General features: G+C 43.3%; 1 protein-coding gene across 2 annotated transcripts in view; it reads right to left on the reverse strand.

The window, feature by feature from the left end:
* The window catches only part of ADCY9 (adenylate cyclase 9), a 276,954-nt gene that overhangs the window by 52,449 nt on the left and 203,740 nt on the right, over positions 1-20,765 (reverse strand). Inside the window, exons 3-6 of one of the 2 annotated variants that reach the window (XM_029576521.1) lie at positions 14,088-14,195; positions 10,251-10,468; positions 7,923-8,025; positions 5,350-5,558 (exon numbers count right to left, since the gene is read on the reverse strand). In XM_029576521.1, coding sequence (XP_029432381.1) covers positions 5,350-5,558; positions 7,923-8,025; positions 10,251-10,468; positions 14,088-14,195 — 638 coding nt within the window. Of the gene's footprint in view, positions 1-5,349; positions 5,559-7,922; positions 8,026-10,250; positions 10,469-14,087; positions 14,199-20,765 lie in introns of both variants that reach the window. The other variant, XM_029576520.1, reaches the window with a different exon arrangement.

The following is a 20,765-nucleotide window of genomic DNA, read 5'->3' on the forward strand; positions in this document are numbered from 1 at the left end:
TATCAGTTTTTCTTCTCCCCTGCCGTTGAAGCAGAGAGCTATGCTGGATATGCGTGAAGTATCAGTTTTTCTTCTCCCATGCCGTTGAAGCAGAGAGCTATGCTGGATATGCGTGAATTGGGGGATTAAGAATTTTATGAGCATTTACAAAGGGAGCCATGCCAGTATCTGTAGGAAAATGATACTGGAGAAATGTTCCCTATCACAATATGGGATTGTTTGAAAGTAGTAGCAAGAGAGAAAATTATTGCTAGAGCTTCATTCATCAAAAAACAGGGAGAAAAAGAGATTGGACTTATTGCAATAGTTAGCAAACGTGGAAATTCGACACAAGAGGGCACCATCAGATCATTTATTACAATTACTAGAGTCTATAACAGTGTTTCCGAACCGGTATGCTGCAACTGAAGTGCAGGTGTGCTACAGCTGCATTCTCCTTTTCTCTTTCCCTCCTGGCCTGCAAGATGTCCTCCTGCCAGCAGAGGGCGTCAGACAGCAACATTTATCGACAGCTGCTCCTGCTTTCCTCTGCAGCAGAAACTGCACAGGGTCCTGTAGTCTCATGAATCCTGCTGGCACCATGCAGTTCAGATTGCAGAGGAAAGCTGGCAAAGGAGGAAGAAGCTGCACTCAGTAAGCCTGCTCCCAGACTTCTGCTGTTCACGGATTGGGGATGGAGTGGGGAAAGGGACACCTGAATGTGCCAAAGGGTGTGGGAGGAGAGGGAAGGGAAGGTGATGATGCCAGGAGATAGGGGACACAAAAGCTGATAATGCCAGAGATTGGGGGAGAAGGGTGTTGGGAGAGGGAAGGTGATGATGATTCAAGGGGGTGGAGAGGAAAGGTGGAAGGAGAAGGAAGGTAATGATGAGGATTCAAGGGGGCGAGGAGAAAAGATGGAAGAACTGGGAAGGTGGTGATGATGATGCCAGAGTGAGGCTGTGGGCAGGTGATGCCAAGGGATGGAGGGGACAGGAAGAGAAGGTGGTGTCAGGAAGTGAGAGGGCAAGTGATGGCAGGGGGTGAAGAGAAAGGGAAGAAAAGATGATTGGCATGGGGAGTGGAGGGGGAGGGAAGAAAAAGTGAGGATGCCAGGGGATGGAGGAACTAGATGTCAAGAGGTAAGGGAGAGGGGTGGAAGGCAAGGGAAGGTGATGCCAATGGGTGAGGGGTGGAGGCAGAGGGAAGGAGATGATGCCAGGGGGAGAGGGAAGGTGATGATGCAAAAGGGTGGGGAAGTGGTGCTGGAAGGTGATGATAATGCCTGGGGATGTGGGAGAAGGATGGAGGGAGAGGGAAGATAAAGATGCCAAGGGATAAGGGAGAGAAGTGGAGGCAAAGGGAAGGAGATGATGCTAAGGAATGAGGAGAAGAAAGGGAGGGAAGAAGATGATAATGCGAAGGAGTGGGGGAGAGGGATGGAGGAAGAGAAAATATGATGCTGCTGCCAGGGGATGGAGGTGAGGGAAGAGGGCGAGGGAAGGTGATGATGATGCCAGGGGTGAAGAGGTTGAGAGAGAAGGTGATGGATGCCAGAGGTTGCAAGAGAGTGGTGGAAGGAGAGGGAAGGTGATGATGGGGGTGGTGGGAGAAGGAAGATGATGATGCCAGGGGGGTGGGGGAGAGGGGTAGAAGGAAAGGGAAGGTGGTGATGATGATGCCAGTGGTGAGGAAGTAGAGAAAGAAGGTGATGGTGATGCTAGGAAGTTAGGGAGAGGGGTCAAGGGAGAGGGAAGGTGATGATAATGTGAGGGAGGGAGAAGAAATGGTGGAATTTGGTGGTGATGATACCAGGTAGCGGGAGGAGAGAGGTGAAGGGCTAGAGTAAAAGTGATGGTGATTCCAGAGGGTGGGGGAGAGGGAAGGGAAGAAGATGATGATGCCAGGAGAGAGGCATGATTATGATGCTGGGGGAAGAGGAAAGGGAGAAGGTGATGATGCCAATGGGATGGAAGGAGAGAGGAAAGAGAAGAGAAAGTGATGTTGGGGGTGGGGTGGTATGCCACAATGAAGTGATCCCTGTGCCAGATGTGCCAAGAAACAAAAAAAAAGGTTGGGAACCACTAGTCTATAAGAAAAGAATTAAAATTGCTAGATATTCATTGCTTTCCAGAAGGATAATGTTAAGCAAAAATATTCTGAACATTGTAACAAGGTGAGCAGATTGCTGGCCAGGAAACTGAAAGAGAGAATGATGCAAAACCAGATATTTAAAATAAAGGATTTAGGGGGGAAAAATTATTGTTGATTCGGAGGTTCTCACAATTTTATGAGGAATCATACTCTTCAGATCACAGGATTAAGGGAGAAGATATTGAGATTTATTTGCAGAATACTGAACTACCGGTCCTAGAAGATAGGGCTCAGGAGGCTTTAAATAAAGAAATAACGGTGCCAGAAGTAGAGAGGATGATCAAGGAGCTTAAGCAGGGGAAGGCACCAGGAGTAGATGGGTACACCTCAAAGTTTTATAAACTTATGTGTCCCATAAGTTTATAAATAAAACTTATAAAACTTTTATAAAACTTATAAAGCTTATGTTTTATAAGTTTAAATAAGTATAATAAAACTATTATAAGTTTTATAAGTATAAATATATACTTATATGTTTTATGTTTTATAAGTATAATAAAACTTATAAAACTTTTATAAAACTTATGTGTCCCATAAGTAATCATTAGTATCTATGTTTAACTTGCTGCTGCTGCATAATGTGATATTGAGAATGATTCTAATTTGGTGAAAATATCTAGAGATATGAGTTTAGCTGGATCCTATAGGCCTATTTCCCTTATTAATGTGGATCTCAGAATACTAGCTAAAGTGCTAGCACTCCAATTAGGTTTAGTAGCATTCTCTTTTGATTCTGTTGATTAAGCTGGTTTCGTGCCAGAAAGATTAGCTTCTGATAATATATGGAGGGTATTGAATTTGGTATGGTGGGATCAGCAGAAAAAGATCCCTTCTATATTATCTTGACGCAGAAGAGGCGTTTCATATAGTCCATTGGGATTTCTTGTTTACGGTGATAAATAAGATGGGTTTAGGACAGATTTTCTTAGCTTGGCTGGGGAATTTATATTCAAATCCCTCAGCTTGTATTAGTGAATGGAAGGTCCTTTCCCATTTTTCAGGTAGGGAGGGGGCCCTTTGTCGCCCCTGCTGTCTGCTTTATGTTCCGAACCCTTAGCAGAGAGTATCAGAGGTATAATGGACATTCAAGTTGTCTGGGTAGGAAAAGAGGAGTACAAGTTATCTCTATTTGCAACTGATGTTTTGTTCATACTAGCCAATCCTAAGTCTTCCCTAAATTTTTTGTTTGCTGAAATAGAACAATTTAGAAGGTCTCTGGATAAAAAAGAAATGAGGAAAAGTCTGAAACAGTAAATAAATCAGCTCGAGTCTACTATCGTTGGAATTCCGAAAAGATTTTCATTCAAGGCAGTAAAAGGAGGGGTGAAATATTTGGGTGATAGAATTGGAGCAAGGCTGAACCAATTATTTTGCTTAAAATATGAGAGGTTATTGAAGCAGATTGATTTAGACTTACATAGATGGGATAGGGGGGATTTTTCATAGTTTGGAAGAATAGCAATAATAAAAAGGAACATTCTGCCAAGATTTATTTGCAACGCTACCTATAGATATACCAGCAGCATCAATTCATAGATTTCTGCACAAAAAAGATTTATTTGGAAGCAAAAGCCTCTTAGATTAATGAAGGAAGTTTTATAATCAGACAAGGTGTAGTGGGATGTTAGACCTTCCCTGTTTAATGTGGTATTTTGTAGCTACTCAATAAAGAGCGATTATAGACTGGCATAAGAAGAGGGAAATTAAGAGATGGGTTACACTGGAAACAGATATGCTAAAGGGGTATCACTTGAGGGGTTACCATGATTATCAAAGATGGCTAGGGTTCTTCCTCCAGTGATACCACCCACAATGAGTTTAACATTAGATATCTGGGATCATAGGAGTAAGGTTCTGATAGGGGAAAGGAAATACTTTTTATGTACGTCTTTTCTTAGTAATAGCAATTTCGTTCCAGGAATTAGCTCCCCCCGCTTTTGTTAAATGGAAGGGTAAGGGTTGCACTAGATTGGAGCTCAAGAAGAGTTATAATTCAGCTAACTGTAGATATTTTCCTGCCCAAGCGGATTTACAATTTAAATTGTACCTGAGGCAGTGAGAGTGAAGCGACTTGTCCAAGATCACAAGAAGCATCTGTGGGAGAAGCAGGATTTGAACCCTGTATCCCCGATTCTCAACCTGCTGCTCTAAACCACTAGAAAGTAAACAGAAATTGAGTAATCTCACAGCCCCATGCTCACAGGCTCTGTCTCTTGCATAGAAGCCCGTAGAGAGCGGGGACACTTCAGAGCCTGAGTATGGGCCACAGGATCATTCACGTCCTACTTGCTTCCTTCCAATAACAGCAACTCTGGCATTGCAGCTGGAGTTCTCAGGTTGGCTGGGGTATTTTGTGAATTGGAGGATCAGCCAGAAGAGGGGGGGGGGGGGGGAGGAAGCGTTTAGAGGCTTGAGGGGGGAGGAAGGTGGAGGGCCTCAGAAAACCGACAGTGGATGGCATTATACCTCCCAGTACTGGTAGTGCCTAAGGTTGGCAGAAGAAAAAAATCCATCACCATTTATAAAGTACTTATGCTACAAATACTTAATTGTTCCCAATTAATTGCTCCCAATTAATACTGCAATTCCATACAAAAACATTAGGGGACATTCTGGCTTACAACCTCCAACATCCTGAGGTATAAGCGCCAAATCTCATGACCAAGAAGATTGTACAGATTCTCCTAGATAAGTGGGAAAGACATGTTCTGGAAGTTAATGCTGTTGAAATGGAAGATAAGGACCAGTCTTTAGTTTATCAGGGCTCAACCCAATAGGAAATACCCACGTGGATATCACTATTGCTTATTGCTTTTATTATCAGAAAAAAAACACACAGAAAAAAGGATCTAATTCAGTCACATGTGTGAAATGTGTTTCTCTCACATCAAAGGAAAATGCATACTCTTCCACAGTAGACTGGCAAATAAAATATAGTTTAAATACAAAACTAATTTGATACACCTTCCTGTTTGAACTTTTTAAATGCTGTTCTTGAATTCTGAACAAACGTTTCTGTGGCTTCTGTTTAATTTTATTATGTAAAATGCCTGGAGAATTATCTTTTGCTGCTATGTTTAGATCTTTATCTAGGATAAATGTGTCTTGGGGTGCACATACCTGGTTTTCATCTGTACCCTAACAAATAAAAGAACTAGCTAATTAATTTAACTGGCAATTCAAACATTCAAATGTAGTTCTCCCTCCTGTTTTTACCTTATGGATATGATGAGTGAGAGCAGTGCGAGGAGAATGGCCATGATGAATACTACAACGGCTGCCAGAGGTGGGGAGGAGCTACTGCCCCCCTGCTTCAAGAAACAGGTGATGGACAGGATGAGGAAAACCACAGTAGACAACAACACGTCCAGGAGGGAGCTGAAGGTGGCACTGGCGAACGTCTTCACTGGAACTGTCCTAATAACCTGACCAGGGAAAACAGGAGGGGGAGAAATGTAGAAAGAATGAATGCACACCACCACAATTACTCTGTTTTGGTACGCAGGGTGGGAGCCTGCTCAACACAGATACTTCCCGTGCTAAGAGATTCCTTCCTTCACCCTGCTTTTGCTCAAAAGTCATTCTGAGATGCAAACTGAAGCAAAACGTCGTCTGCAGCAGCAGACCAGGCTTTGCTTTACCTGGACGAGCCAATTCCACTGCTCCAGTACACGATTTGGAGCTGCTTCACCAAAAAGGGAAATGAAAAGCAGAGCAGCAGATCATAAACTCCTTTCTTTCCACTGAAACATGTGCAGCAGTTTAGGTGAAAATGTGCAGAAATTGAAATTTAATATCCAACTCAATGCATTTTGCAGAGATTTTACCCACCCTTGGCAGCACTGAAGGCATTCAATTAAAACAAGAATAAAATATCACAATCAACCGTGTTTGAAAGGGAGAAATTTACACTTGCCCCCCCCCCCCCCCAACTGTGACTCATCAATGAAATTCAGTAGAAATGTCTCTGTCCTAGTTACCAGATGATATTTTATTACAGGTGCTCCATATGCCTCCACCCACAAGTTGTGGGTAATGTCATATCTTATCATGGTCATATTTGTTACCTCCTGATGTCACCATCACAGATTAAATATTATCTACATAATATGTACTCATGTAACTCACCTAACGCTGAGAATAATTATCAACCCCTTCTTGTTTTATAATAAACAGAACATAAAATAAGAGACAGTGAACAAGGTGGGATGCATGCAGGCCAAGAATAATTTATTTTGTATGAGTATGTGGAGGAGTCACTATTCACTGTACCCAACAAGTAGAACAAAACTGCCAGCACGGACAGGATCAGAAATCAGTTATTATGGTTTAGGCATTAAGATTTACCTGAGTTTTTTTAAATTCTGGGTTGGAAGGAGCAGGTCCAGACTGTACCCCCTACATGAATGCCCCCACTTGATTTAAAGATGAGAAGACAAGAAAAGCAGAAAGACAGAACATCTCTATGAAGCCGACCCAGCATGCAGGAGGGCACCACCTCGCTCTGGCAGGAGAACTCATGGAGACCCAAATCATGAAACTTGCAGGACGACTGTAGGATGATCAGTGGAATCTTTACCCCGAGTGTCCAGCTGACCATCACCAAGCAGTACACACTATTATTCCTGGGGGAATTCTGCACACAAACATTTAAAATTCTGCATACTTTATATTGGTCAAAATAACACAATACACATGACAGTCTTTAAGTCATTAATTTAAAATGTAATACAGAAAAAAGTTATTACTTAAAGATGCAGAATTTTAAATATTTTGAGCAGAATTTCCCTAGAAGTTCACTGTAAGAGTATCCCTTCCACTCGCTCTCCCTACTCCCCTGGCCACTTTGCCCTCTCAGGCCCCAACTCTTCCACCTGCCAGTATCTCTCCCCTCCCCCTCTAGGCTCAATCCCTTCCACTCTATCTCCACTCTCAGAGTTTGACCCCTCTCTCAGTACTGCCCCCTTACACAGGCTCTCTCCGTCCCTCTCTCTCTCTCTCACACACACAGGCTCCCTCTCTGTAGTGCACATACATATCCTCCCCTCATACAGGCTCTCTCACGCTCCCCCCCCCCCCCCCCCACACTCTCATACAGACTCCCTCTCTCTTGCACACACACATCCCCTCATACAGGGTTCTTCTCTCTCTTGTATACACACCCACACAGGCCCCCTTTCTCTCATGCATACACCCTCACACAGGCTACAAATGTCTCTCTCTTACACACACACACACACAATCCTTTCACATAGGCTCCCTCTCTCACAAACAAGCACCCTCACATATACACAATCCCTTCTCACACACACCAGCTCCCAATCTCTCACACATATACACACTCTCTCTCAACCTCCTCACATAGGCTCCTCCCTCTCTCTCTGGCACCCATACTCAGGCACCCTCACACTTGCTGTCTCTCACCCCCTCCCCCCGGCACACAGTCTTACACACACACACACACACACACACACCTCTACATACATTCACCCTCACTGGGGCCTGCTCCATTTTCGCTGGGGCCTTCATCTTCACTGCGATCTCCATCTTCGGCAATTCTGCGCAGAAATGGCAATTCTGCAGAGGGGAATTCTGCGCAAATTCTGCTTTCTGCAGTAGCGCAGAACTCCCCTAGGACTAACTCTATATGCCTCAAAGGAAGAGATAAACATGTACTGATATTACAGATCCTTTGCCCGTGTACAACCCCAACAAAAGACTGCAGAACCAGAATGCATAAAAAGAGCTAATATATGAAACCAAACATGAAGAGAGAAAAGCTGCTGTACCTCTTCCTGATAGCTGGCTCTGTAGGCCTTCTCCAAGTCCTGATCCAAGAAATTCAGGCTCAGCCTGCTGATTGGAGGCTTAAAGAAGTAATCTTTCATGAGGCTGGTAAGACAAGAATTACAGCATAGTGAATGGACAAAGAACTAAATAGTGAGGAGTGGCGGCTTAGTGGTTAGAGCAGCGATGGTGAACGTCAATCATCAGGTGACACAAACCATCCAGGTTTTCAGGATATCCACAATGAACATGCATGAGATAGATCTGCATACAATGGAGTCAGTATATGCAAATGTATCTCATGCGTATTCATTATGGATATCCTAAAATCCTGGCCTATTTGTGGCACTCAAGGACTGGAGTTCGCCATCACTGAATAAGAGCAATGCGAAACAGGGAAACCAAGGCTTCAACTCTACTTCTCCTACTGGACACCTTGTGACCCTGGGCAAGTCCTGTTGTCTCAGGTATCCAACTTAGATTGTAAGCTCCTTTTAGCATGAAATTATCGCACCTGAATACTTATCACCATTGTACAGTGCTGCACACATCCAGTAGAACTATACAAATTATAAGCATTAAGTATTATACATGCAGCCGAACTATATTTAAATAGTCTCTCCATCAGCAATGTGAATCCACAGTGTGCATGAAAGATAGGCGAAGAAAACCAGACTCTCTCTCCTGCGCCTCAGCCTTTGCTGAATATGATGGTCACTGTGGAGAGCATAAGCCCCAAGCTAAGGCTACTACAATTACAAGGGTGTACTGCCCAAGGTGATGCAATAACTTTAAAAACATGTGGTGTTATACACTATGGCTGCTTGGTCTTTCTATCATTACCTACTTAGAGGTTCAATTTTCAAAGCTATCAACTCCTTTGAAAACTTACCAGGCTAACAGGCTAAATTTAGCCCCTTAAGTTTCACTAGGAAGCTAACATTAACCTGCCAAATTCTGGTTGGATCTGGTACAGCATTACATCGGAAGAGAAGGTTAGGCGACTGGTATTGATTTTCAGAGCTAGCCACTTAACTTGGCTGGCTAAATCTAGATGCTACAATAGCAGGCTTAAATCTGTCCAGCCACCCTCCCTTCCAACTGCACTCAAATAAATAAATGTATCCACCTGCGGCTGCTCCCTCCCTGCTGTCCAAAAAAAAAAAAAAAAAAAAAATAGTGTTGGCTAGTGTTTCCACCACCCTCCCCAACATGTCCAAAATAAAAAAAGGATAAAGAACGTTTTATCCTTCTTTGAAAAGAAGGTGGGAGGGAGGAAAGGAACGGGGAATGGGCTGTCTGCACTTTTTTATTTTTACGTACTGGGAGAGAGGGAAGAGTGGCAACAGGATCTCTTTTTTTTGTTTTTAAATTACAGTTGGGATGGAAAGAGGGGAGATGATGGCTTGGTTGCGGCGGAGGGGAGACAGGAGGTGGTAAATTAGAGGAATTAGCCAGCTGGCACTGATTATCATTGCTAGCTGGCTAAGCAGAGAAGGCTAGTCTGAGCAACTTAATTCTAGCTAAGTATTAGTTGGTTAGATTTAGGATGATTTCTAGCCAACGTTTGGCCAGTTAGGTTAGGCACTGACTCTTTTCTGAAAATTGACCCCCATGTAACTAACACTCTACACACACATTTTCCACATTCATGGTGTTTCAACACTGACAGATAACAGAATTTATCAGAGGTACGCTGGCTCCAGTACTGAACTGGAAAGTGGAGATTTTTTTTGTGTTGTTACATTTGAAAGGTTGAAGATAAGTTAACATTTCAAGAGATCATCTTACGATGAAAATAATGGTCACAAATGCTTCTCATGTGACAACCACAAAGGAGATTAGTTCTGGCAGTATGAGAGACTCACAAGATTAATTAAGATGGATGTAGGCTCAGAAGCAATGTCAGGAAGTAGTTTTTTCACGGAAAGGATGGTGGATGCATGCAACGCCCCACCAGCGTGGGTAGTGAAGGCTAAAATATTAATGACTTTAAGAGGGTATAGGATAAGCACAGAGGATCTTTAGTTGCAAAACTTAAAGACAGCAGAAGCATAACCTAGTTGCTTTAAGTATTTTATGTGCCTTGCTCGGATGTTTCAGCTACAAGTTTTGGGGCTTCCAAACTGAATGACAAAGTGAGTAACATGAAATGTAAGAAGTCCAAGTGGAAAACTCAGGTACACTGCAGCCAAGTCTGCCTGGCAGACTGCAATAACAGAAATAACTTTTGAAGAGTGTGGATTATAATTTTTAAATAAAAACATACTGCAGGAGATAGGTGAGCCCTACAGTAACTTTCACAGCTCAGTGTAAAGGTTCCGCTTTACCTGTCTTCTTTAATCACAGCAACAAAATGTGCATCTGTCTTTTCACGGATGTTCTTGAAGCGCAGAGGCAGGAGTGCAGACTGATCCATGCTGACACCACACCATCGTCCTTTCTCCTGCAGCATTTCGTACAGAGAGGTCTGGCTGTTGGTTAGTTTCTCATCCCGTGGTGGACTCAGAAGCCCATTCTGGGTCTTTGGCTTTCGTCCTACAGGAGCCTGTTTCACACAAAAGCAAAATAAATATGGTAAATATTAGGAGAGGACATAAACACATATAGATGAAATACAGTTGTGCTGTATACACAGGGCTGACTCTAGGAGGAGGGCACAGCCCAGGGCAAATCAGCCAGGAGTTGGGGGCTCCTCCTCCCTGAAATCAAAGAACTGGGAGGTGGGGGATGGACCTGTCCATATCATGTGCTGCTGTAGCTTCTGCCTTACTATTGATATCTGCATAGCTTCTAGCCTACCTGAACTCTCAGGAAAAGATATCAGATAGCCAGGGGCAGGGCTACCATGGTGGTGGCTGGGTCTGGGATGGCTGTCCTGATTCAAGCCCTCCCCCCACCCCCATGAGGATAGCCCTGTGAATACGCATACATACACAAGTATTGGCTGGTTGGCTTAGTACTCGTTGGCAGACCGCTGGAATGGATACTGGGTTCTATAGTGACTACCCAAGGAAGGATCATTCTTACAGTTTGAAAACGATCCAGGGAAAAGAACTTCAGAAACTAGAATATAATCAATACGTGATATAGAGTCATGGGACCTAGCCAACCCCTAGATTTATCAAAATGCTATATATATAGCGAAACTAGTACCTGTGGTAAAAAAGGGGCATGGTTAAGCTAATTACCCTGCTCCTGTACCGCACAGGCATTTTCCGCAAGTTGCAATAAATGTATTGCACCTGTGCTATTTTTCACTTCGTGCCCTGATTAATACATTATGGGGGGGGGGGGGGGGGTGGCATGTGGAGAGAAGGAGAGAAACAGAGACAGACTCTATAGTCGATCTGACACCCTCTATATATGTACCACTGTAGAGGGGCACTTTGAATCGGGGTGGATTTTGGAAGGTGGGGGTTTTACAGAAACATTCTGAGGTATTCATAGTAAAACTGACATCACTAAAGATTTGTAGTCATTATAATGGATGAAAAGTATAACTAGAGGAGTAGATTTGTGTTGTACAAATCTACTCCTCTAGTTATGTCAATTTTATTATGAATACCTCAGAATCAGGCCAATACAGTAAAGTGCGGCCACGGTCACCCTGCTTCTAACCCGCTTTCTACTCACAATTTGGCCGCGTTAGTCCAACCTGCGATTCACTATCCCCTTTAACCCATCCTTACCGCCTCTTTAAATCAACGGGTAACCCTTTCCGCCCGCGGCATGTATATGAGATGTAAACGATTAGCTATTCCCCTCCCATACAGTAACGCGCGCCCCGATTATCGCTTTCTAAACCTGCAGTTTTGCCGCGCGTTTAACCTGCTAATTTACTGCCTACCCCCGCGTTAGTGTGGAGCGCCAGGCAAGCCGAGACGAAATTTCACGGGCCACTGAGCAGCCCCAGCCAGCCCCGCTTCACTGCCTGACCCCTCACTCCCCGGGACAAGACCAAAGTGAATCGGGCAAACTTTCCGCCAGCCCCCGCTCACCTGCCCTGGCCGCGTCCATCTCCCGCGCTGACAGCTCCGGAGCAGCCCCAGTCCTCTCTCCCCTCCTCCTGGGGACAGCCGGCGGCGACAGCGGGCGCTCCCCATGGTTCCCTATTCTCTAAAAGGTAATGTGCACGCCGTGACCTCGGACGTCGCACGCCGTGACCTCGGACGTCCAGCCGGGTGCTCAGGTCACGGCGTGCGACGTCCGAGGCACGGCGTGCACTCATTCACTTCGGAAGAGCAAGGAGTATGTGGAAGAGACAATACAGGAGAAGGAATCATGTTGCTTTGCCTTCAGGGGAGGATCTCCCATTCCTACGTGATTTTAAACAAATGTTTATCTAAACCTGCTCTTTAAAACTTTAAACAATGGCATTTGCATCACCCCACCAAGGGAACATGTTCCAGGGCATGACTATTCTCAGAATTAGATTCTTTCTAATGTCTAAACTAGGATGTAAATATCATTTACAGATTTTACTGTTTAAACTAATGAAATTTAAACAGAGCGCCTTCACTCTATCACTAGCCCCTCTCCAACCCCAGTCATATCCATGGCCATATCCTTGCTAAAGTGTCCAAAGAAGTCTCTCATGAGGGACTTTGTCAAATGCTTTCTAGAAATCCAGACCCACTATATCAACTGGCTCACCTTTATCCACATGTTTTTTTTTTATGCCCTCAAAAAAATGTAGCAGCTAGGTGAGGCAAGACTCCCCTTAGCTAAATCCATGCAGGTTTTGTCCCATTAAACTATGCCTATCTATATGTTCAGCAATTTTGTTCTTTATGATAGTTGCTACCATTTTGCCTGGCACAGATGTCAGACTCACTGGTCTGTGGTTTCCTGGATCACCCCTTGAACCCTTTTTAAAAACTGGCATAATACTGACAACACTCCAGTCTTCAAGTACCATAGACAATTTTAATGATAGTTTATAAATTACTAATACTGGGTCTGCAATTTCATTTTTCATTTCTTTCAGCATTCTGGGATGTATACTATCTGGTCCAGGTGATTTGCTACTCTTTAGTTTGTCAATTTGCCCTAGTACATCTCCAATTACAGAATAAACAAAAACTAGCAACCTTAAAAACCTCTCCCAGCTTAATCTGAATCCCCTTTTGCACAAGGGTCCCTCCTAAAAAAGACAAGACAACATTATCCGGGACCCAAAGTAGAAAAAGAAGAGGAACCCTGTTATGTTTTCCATAACTCTCTAAACAAAACCTAAATACATAGCTAGCAGTAGTAAACAGCCTCCAATAAAAGTCTTCCTCAGCACGCTTGAAATGCTATTGAAAGGGCTATCATAGAGAAGTGCCTCTTTGGTTTGCCTTTTCGATGGCTATCCACCACACTCTGCAGACTGATTGAAATCCTGCCCATCTGCTGACATCACAGGGAGGGTATGTACATAGGGCCAATATTGCAAGCGCTACAGAAATGCTCTTCTTTAGCATTAAAGAAAGAATGGCAAAATGCTGTGATTCTTAGTAGCATAAATAACATCTGCTTTTCTCAACAAAGTCCTGATCCTGGCTCCAGCAACTCTGCCAGGTTCACTTAATTGGCACTGGGGTCAGCCCTCAGCTCCTTCTATTCAGCCACTGAGTGTATTAGGTAGAGTGACGACTCTGGTTTGGATCATGGATGCGGGTTTAATTACGTGCTCTGGCTGCAGTGAGGAGGACAGTATTCACTTTGGAGTGCTGTATGACGATTAATCTAGTTGGGGTAAGAAAGACAGGTTAAAATCTCTGCTGGGATAAGATATAAAATGACGGCAGGTCTGGCTGCAGTGTGTTATGCAGGAGAAATCTGAGCTGGGATGGGCTGTAGGGGCACCCCTAACTAGGGTAAGAGTGGCATGTTTAATACTAACAAGGATGAGGTGGAAAGTGATGGCAGCTGAGGCTGAAATAAGAGCAATTTTAGCTTTAGACAGGGATAGGTGAGGAGAGAGTGCAGCTCGGGCTGGGATTTGCCTGATCTGTATATGTCTCTGGTCTGTCATGCTTACTTCCACTCTGGCTGATCTTGGATTGGGTTATGCTTTGCAATCTATAGCGAGTCCTATTATGGAGGTATAGGAATTGCTACACTCTGCTTTTAAAAACCTTTAAGTGATCTAACAAAAGAGTAAAAGTGTAAGCCTGTACCTTATGGGTGGCGTGCTTATGCTCATCCTGACAGCCATTCTGGACAGCTCCTTCTTCCATGCCAACATCACAGTTGGGCGCAAAAGAAACACTACATGAAGGACACATCTGCTGAAAGAAAAGAAATTATTTCACAACTCAAATTAGGAGCATTCTAACTGGAATGGGAAGCAGCTCACAAGCATGTTTGCTTGCTCTCAACCTATGCAAATGTTTCCTCCCACTTCCCCCTTCCCAAGTGCTGCTCATCAGGTAGTCATTATGACCCATCTCAAGTATTTTTCCAGTTATCTTCTGATGATATCTCACCTCATTCAGAAGTTGAAACAAAATAAATTAAAAGGGAGGATGCAGCTCTCCCAACAATGCCCTTTGACTGAGTATCATTTGACTGAGTATTTGACTGCTCAGAGGAGCAGCACTCAGCTAACATCTTCCTCAATAGCTGACAGCAGCACTTCTTGAAAAGGCAAAAATCCAGGCATCAAGAAGTCCGTGGGAATCATAAAAACACATCTGATCACCAGTTTTCATTAGCATGACCACCAAAATTCAGAGGTTTAGTGTAGTTTATTTCATACTTCATTAATTGCAAATCTTTACCAAGGTAAACCAATGTGATATACAGTAAAGGCAAATGAGGCTAAGATAATAAACTAAATAGTGTAAAAATTAAACAAACTACCGGTAAATAGCAAGAAATTTAAAACAGTAGTCAGCAATAAATGAAGCAACAATGAAAAAACAGCTAATAAAACAGTATATTAAATAAACAAATAAAAGGCAATACACTAATAAAACAATACATTAAAACAATCAATGGTAACAATAATAAAAGGAAACCCATGACGAAACAGGTAGGTAACGAATCATTGTCCTAATCCGGTGGGAAAGCCTGTATGACCAGATAAGTCTTTAAAGCTTTCCTAAATTTAAAATAATCGTTCTTGAAATGTAATGTTAATGGAAATGAGTTTCACAGACTGGGGGCTAAGTAAGAGAAACAATTTTCTCTAGTACTTTCCAACCTGATCTCCCTTGGTGATCAATGGAACGCATGGATCTCCATGGTTGATGGGAAACAAATCAGACAGGAAATATAGAGTGGGGTGCCCCAGCACAAAGCCTTGAAAGTTAAGAATCCTATTTTGAACATAATGCGAAAAGAAACAGTGAGCCAATGCAGATCATGAAGTAATGGAGTAGCATGGTCAAATTTCTGCTTTCCAAAAATCAACTAAGATGCCGTATTTTGGATAGTCTAAAGCAGTGGTTTTCAACCTTTTTTCTAGCAGGACACACCTAGGAGATGATGCTCACATCTTCATTCAAAAATTGGAAGAAGGATCCAACAGAAGAAAATAGGATAATGCATAAACATTGGCAAGTTAGATGTAAGACATTGATGAGACAGGCTAAAAGAGAATTTGAAAAGAAGTTGGCCGTAGAGGCAAAAACTCACAGTAAAAACGTTTTTAAATATATCCAAAGCAGAAAGCCTGTGAGGGAGTCAGTTGAACAGTTGGATGATCGAGGGGTTAAAGGGGCACTTAGAGAAGATAAGGCCATCGCGGAAAGATTAAATGATTTCTTTGCTTCGGTGTTTACTGAAGAAGATGTTGGGGAGGTACCCGTACTGGAGAAGGTTTTCATGGGTAATGATTCAGATGGACTGAACCAAATCACGGTGAACCTAGAAGATGTGGTAGACCTGATTGACAAACTGAAGAGTAGTAAATCACCTGGACCGGATGGTATACACCCCAGAGTTCTGAAGGAACTAAAAAATGAAATTTCAGACCTATTAGTAAAAATTTGTAACCTACCATTAAAATCATCCATTGTACCTGAAGACTGGAGGATAGCTAGTGTAATCCCAATATTTAAAAAGGACTCCAGGGGCAATCCGGGAAACTACAGACTGGTTAGCCTGACTTCAGTGCCAGGAAAAATAGTGGAAAGTGTTCTAAACATCAAAATCACAGAACATATAGAAAGGCATGGTTTAATGGAACAAAGTCAGCATGGCTTTACCCAAGGCAAGTCTTGCCTCACAAATCTGCTTCACTTTTTTGAAGGAGTTAATAAACATGTGGATAAAGGTGAACCGGTAGATGTAGTGTACTTGGATTTTCAGAAGGCATTTGACAAAGTTCCTCATGAGAGGCTTCTAGGAAAAGTAAAAAGTCATGGGATAGGTGGCGATGTCCTTTCGTGGATTACAAACTGGCTAAAAGACAGGAAACAGAGAGTAGGATTAAATGGACATTTTTCTCAGTGGAAGGAAGTGGGCAGTGGAGTGCCTCAGGGATCTGTATTAGGACCCTTACTTTTCAATATATTTATCAATGATCTGGAAAGAAATATGACGAGTGAGATAATCAAATTTGCAGATGATACAAAATTGTTCAGAGTAGTTAAATCACAAGCAGATTGTGATAAATTGCAGAAAGACCTTGTGAGACTGGAAAATTGGGTATCAAAATGGCAGATGAAATTTAATGTGGATAAGTGCAAGGTGATGCATATAGGGAAAAATAACCCATGCCATAGTTACACAATGTTAGGTTCCATATTAGGTACTACTACCCAAGAAAGAGATCTAGGCGTCATAGTAGATAACACATTGAAATTGTCGGTTCAGTGCGCTGCGGCAGTCAAAAAAGCAAACAATGTTGGGAATTATTAGAAAGGGAATGGTGAATAAAACGGAAAATGTCATAATGCCTCTGTATCGCTCCATGGTGAGACCGCACATTGAATATTGTGTACAATTCTGGTCGCCACATCTCATAAAAGATATAATTGCGATGGAGAAGGTGCAGAGTAGGGCTACCAAAATGATAAGGGGAATGAAACAGCTCCCCTATGAGGAAAGACTAAAGAGGTTAGGACTTTTCAGCTTGGAGAAGAGACGGCTGAGGTGGGATATGATAGAGATGTTTAAAATCATGAGAGGTCTAGAACGGGTAGATATGAATCGGTTATTTACTCTTTCTGATAATAGAAAGACTAGGTGGCACTCCATGAAGTTAGCATGTGGCACATTTAAAACTAATTGGAGAAAGTTCTTTTTCACTCAACGCACAATTAAACTCTGGAATTCGTTGCCAGAGGATGTAGTTAGTGCAGTTAGTATAGCTCTGTTTAAAAAAGGATTGGATAAGTTCTTGGAGGAGAAGTCCATTTCCTGCTATTAATTAAGTTGACTTAGAAATTAGCCACTGCTATTACTAGCAACGGTAACATGGGATAGACTTAGTTTTTGGGTACTTGCCAGGTTCTTATGGCCTGGATTGGCCACTGTTGGAAACAGGATGCTGGGCTTGATGGACCCTTGGGTCTGACCCAGTATGGCATGTTCTTATGAACATGTCGCGCTCCTTCGGCGCGCGACAAAGGGGCCTGCCCCTTTGTCTCGCCCCTTCGTAGAGCCCCGAGGAGGCCCCGTGCCTTACTCGCGGAACTACCTAAATCGTCAACAAATGCAACAGCCAGCAAAGACACAGATTTAACCGTTTCAGCCATAGGGAATAAAAGTCCACCTCTCCAGCAAGCTCTCCAGCAAACGTCCAGCACTCATCCAGCCTCTCCAGCATTCGCCCAGCAAGCGTCCAGCCTCTCCAGCATTCGCCCAGCAAGCGTCCAGCCTCTCCAGCATTCGCCCAGCAATCGTCCAGCCTCTCCAGCATTCGCCCAGCACTCATCCAGCCTCTCCAGCAATCGCCCAGCCTCACCAACAATCGTCCAGCATTCATCCAGCATTCATCCAGCCTCTCCAATCGTCCTCACCAACAACCGTCCAGCATTCATCCAGCATTCATCCAGCCTCTCCAATCGTCCTCACCAACAATCGTCCAGCATTCATCCAGCCTCTCCAGCAAGCCATAAACATTCATACAACATAGACCCCACAAATGGCCCCATTTTTCACAATTCCAATTCTCCAACATAATACTCCACCTAAAAGAATTTCTGTCCGACATGCCCAACAACACAACCTCAAATCCCTCTCTTCAATTTTAGTCTCTCCTTCCACACAACTTCTAGGCCTCACCCTTTTCTCTTTAAGCCTCTTCAATGCTCAATCCCTTACGAAAAAGTCTGTAATATTGAATGACTACCTCATCGATGTAAAACCGGAGATATGTGCAATTACGGAAACATGGTTAAAACCAGCAGACACAGCAATAATTAATCAACTACCTACAGAGGCGTACGACTTCTTCTCGCTACCTCGTCATAAAAAAAAGGGAGGAGGCATTCTTCTAGCAACTAAAAAGGACCTCAGATTCTCGCTACAGCAATCCAATTCCAACTCAGAACTTGAATTCGGCTTCTTCACCTCAGACAAACTACAAATCCTTCTCGTATATGCACCCCCAGGACTCTTGGAATCAGATGCCTCACCACTGGTTGAATTAACCTCTTCCCTCATCAACTTTGACTCGCCAGCCATCATTCTAGGGGATTTCAACATGCACGTTGATAACCCTACCCCATCACCTAACTGTGAAACTCTCCTCACTGCTCTCACAGCGCTAGGCTTCACTCAAATAGTTAATAAACCTACCCACAAAGCCGGCCACACGTTAGACCTGATCTTCGTTAACACGGCAATCAAGCCAGTTTCTACACCTAATTGCACAAAGGTCCCGTGGTCAGATCACTATCTCATAACTACTTCATTCTCTATAAAAGATACCAACCCGGCTTGCATTCCTTTGCCCTCCTTCAAATACAGGAAAACTTGCTCCCATGAAGACCTTAATAATCACCTATCTCCACTACTCCACCAACTGGACCTTACAGATCCGAACGCAGCACTTCGATCATGGAACACAATCACCGAAACTATAGCCAACAAGCTATGCCCTCTTATTACAAAAAAACCACACCCGAATTCCTCCAAAAGACAGCCATGGTTCTCAGCAGAATTAAGAAAGCTCAAACTCCAACTAAGACAAAATGAGGCTAAATGGCGCAAAAACCCAGGAACCATCACCCTTTCAATCTACAAATCATCTCTGCATCAATACAAATCAAACACCCTAAGATCCAAGAGGGACTACTATGCCTCGAAGATACACGACCTTATTTTCGATGCCAAAGCCCTCTTCAGCTATGTAGCCAACCTTACACAAGTAAACCAACCAGAGATTACACATGACCAAGCTCAATCAAAAGCAGAAGAACTAGCTCTTTTCTTCAACAACAAAATCAATACTCTCCTATCGCAGCTCCCCACGAACCCCACTGTTCCACTAACTACTCCTCAACCCTCAATCAACTACACTCGGTTAGAAGAACTTGACACAACTTCATCCGCTGAGATCCAAGGAATTCTTAGGAAAATGAAACCATCCTCTCATCCCTCGGATCACATCCCAACCAAACTACTACTAGCAATCCCAGAATCTATCTCCAAATCCCTGGCAGACATCATAAATTGCTCCCTCACACAAGGACTCTACCCGGACAACCTCAAACTTGCCTCACTCAAACCCCTTCTCAAAAAACCAAATCTCGACCCAAACGATCCTAACAATTTCAGACCGATAGCTAACCTCCCATTCATAGCCAAGATAATGGAAAAATTGGTAAATTCACGACTCTCAAACCACATTGAAGACAACAACCTTCTATTTCCATCACAATACGGATTCCGTAAAACCTTAAGCACGGAAGCCCTCCTCATCTCTATGACTGACCACATCATCCTAGGCTTAGACAAAGGACAAGCCTTCCTTCTGATACTACTCGACCTCTCGTCTGCATTTGATACGGTCAATCACTCCCTTCTCATCAACCAATTATCAGCCATAGGTATTTCAGGCACTGCCCTATCATGGTTCAGAACCTTCCTCAGCAACAGAGGTTATAAGGTCAAGATTCATAATAAAGAATCCTCTCTACACCCCGCAGCCGTAGGAGTCCCTCAGGGCTCATCCCTGTCTCCTACCTTGTTTAACATTTATCTGTTACCCTTATGTAAACTTCTCACTGACCTCAATCTCAAACATTTTCTCTACGCTGACGATATTCAGGTCCTGATCCCCATCGAAGAATCGCTCGCAAAAACAATGTTGCACTGGGAATCCTGCCTCCAAAATATCAAACAACTTCTTACAAGTCTCAACCTGATACTAAATTCATCAAAAACGGAACTTCTACTCATCACCCCAGAAAACAGCTCCATCACATACACTCATCCTACCGTACCAAGCACTACACAAGTGAGAGATCTAGGAGTTCAAATTGACAATCACCTAAACCTGAAAGCTAACATCAACAAAACCACCAGAGACTGCTTTTACAAGCTCCAAGTGCTGAAAAGAATACGACCTCTCTTCCACACACATGACTTCAGAACGATCCTACAATCAATCATTTTCGCAAAGCTGGACTATTGCAACACCATCATGCTTGGTCTCCCTTCATCACACACCAAACCATTACAAATGGTACAAAATGCCTCCGCCCGTATACTCACCAACACCAGGAGAAGAGAACACATAACACCTATCTTGATGGACCTCCATTGGCTGCCCATCCACTTCAGAATAATCTACAAGGCCATTCTCACCATTTTCAAAAACATCCATCAATTAGCCCCAATCGATCTCCATATTCCCCTCCGATTACACCATTCCACAAGACCGACAAGAGATGCTTACA

This window comes from Rhinatrema bivittatum, chromosome 14, assembly GCF_901001135.1.
Source record: "Rhinatrema bivittatum chromosome 14, aRhiBiv1.1, whole genome shotgun sequence".
NCBI lineage: Eukaryota > Metazoa > Chordata > Amphibia > Gymnophiona > Rhinatrematidae > Rhinatrema > Rhinatrema bivittatum.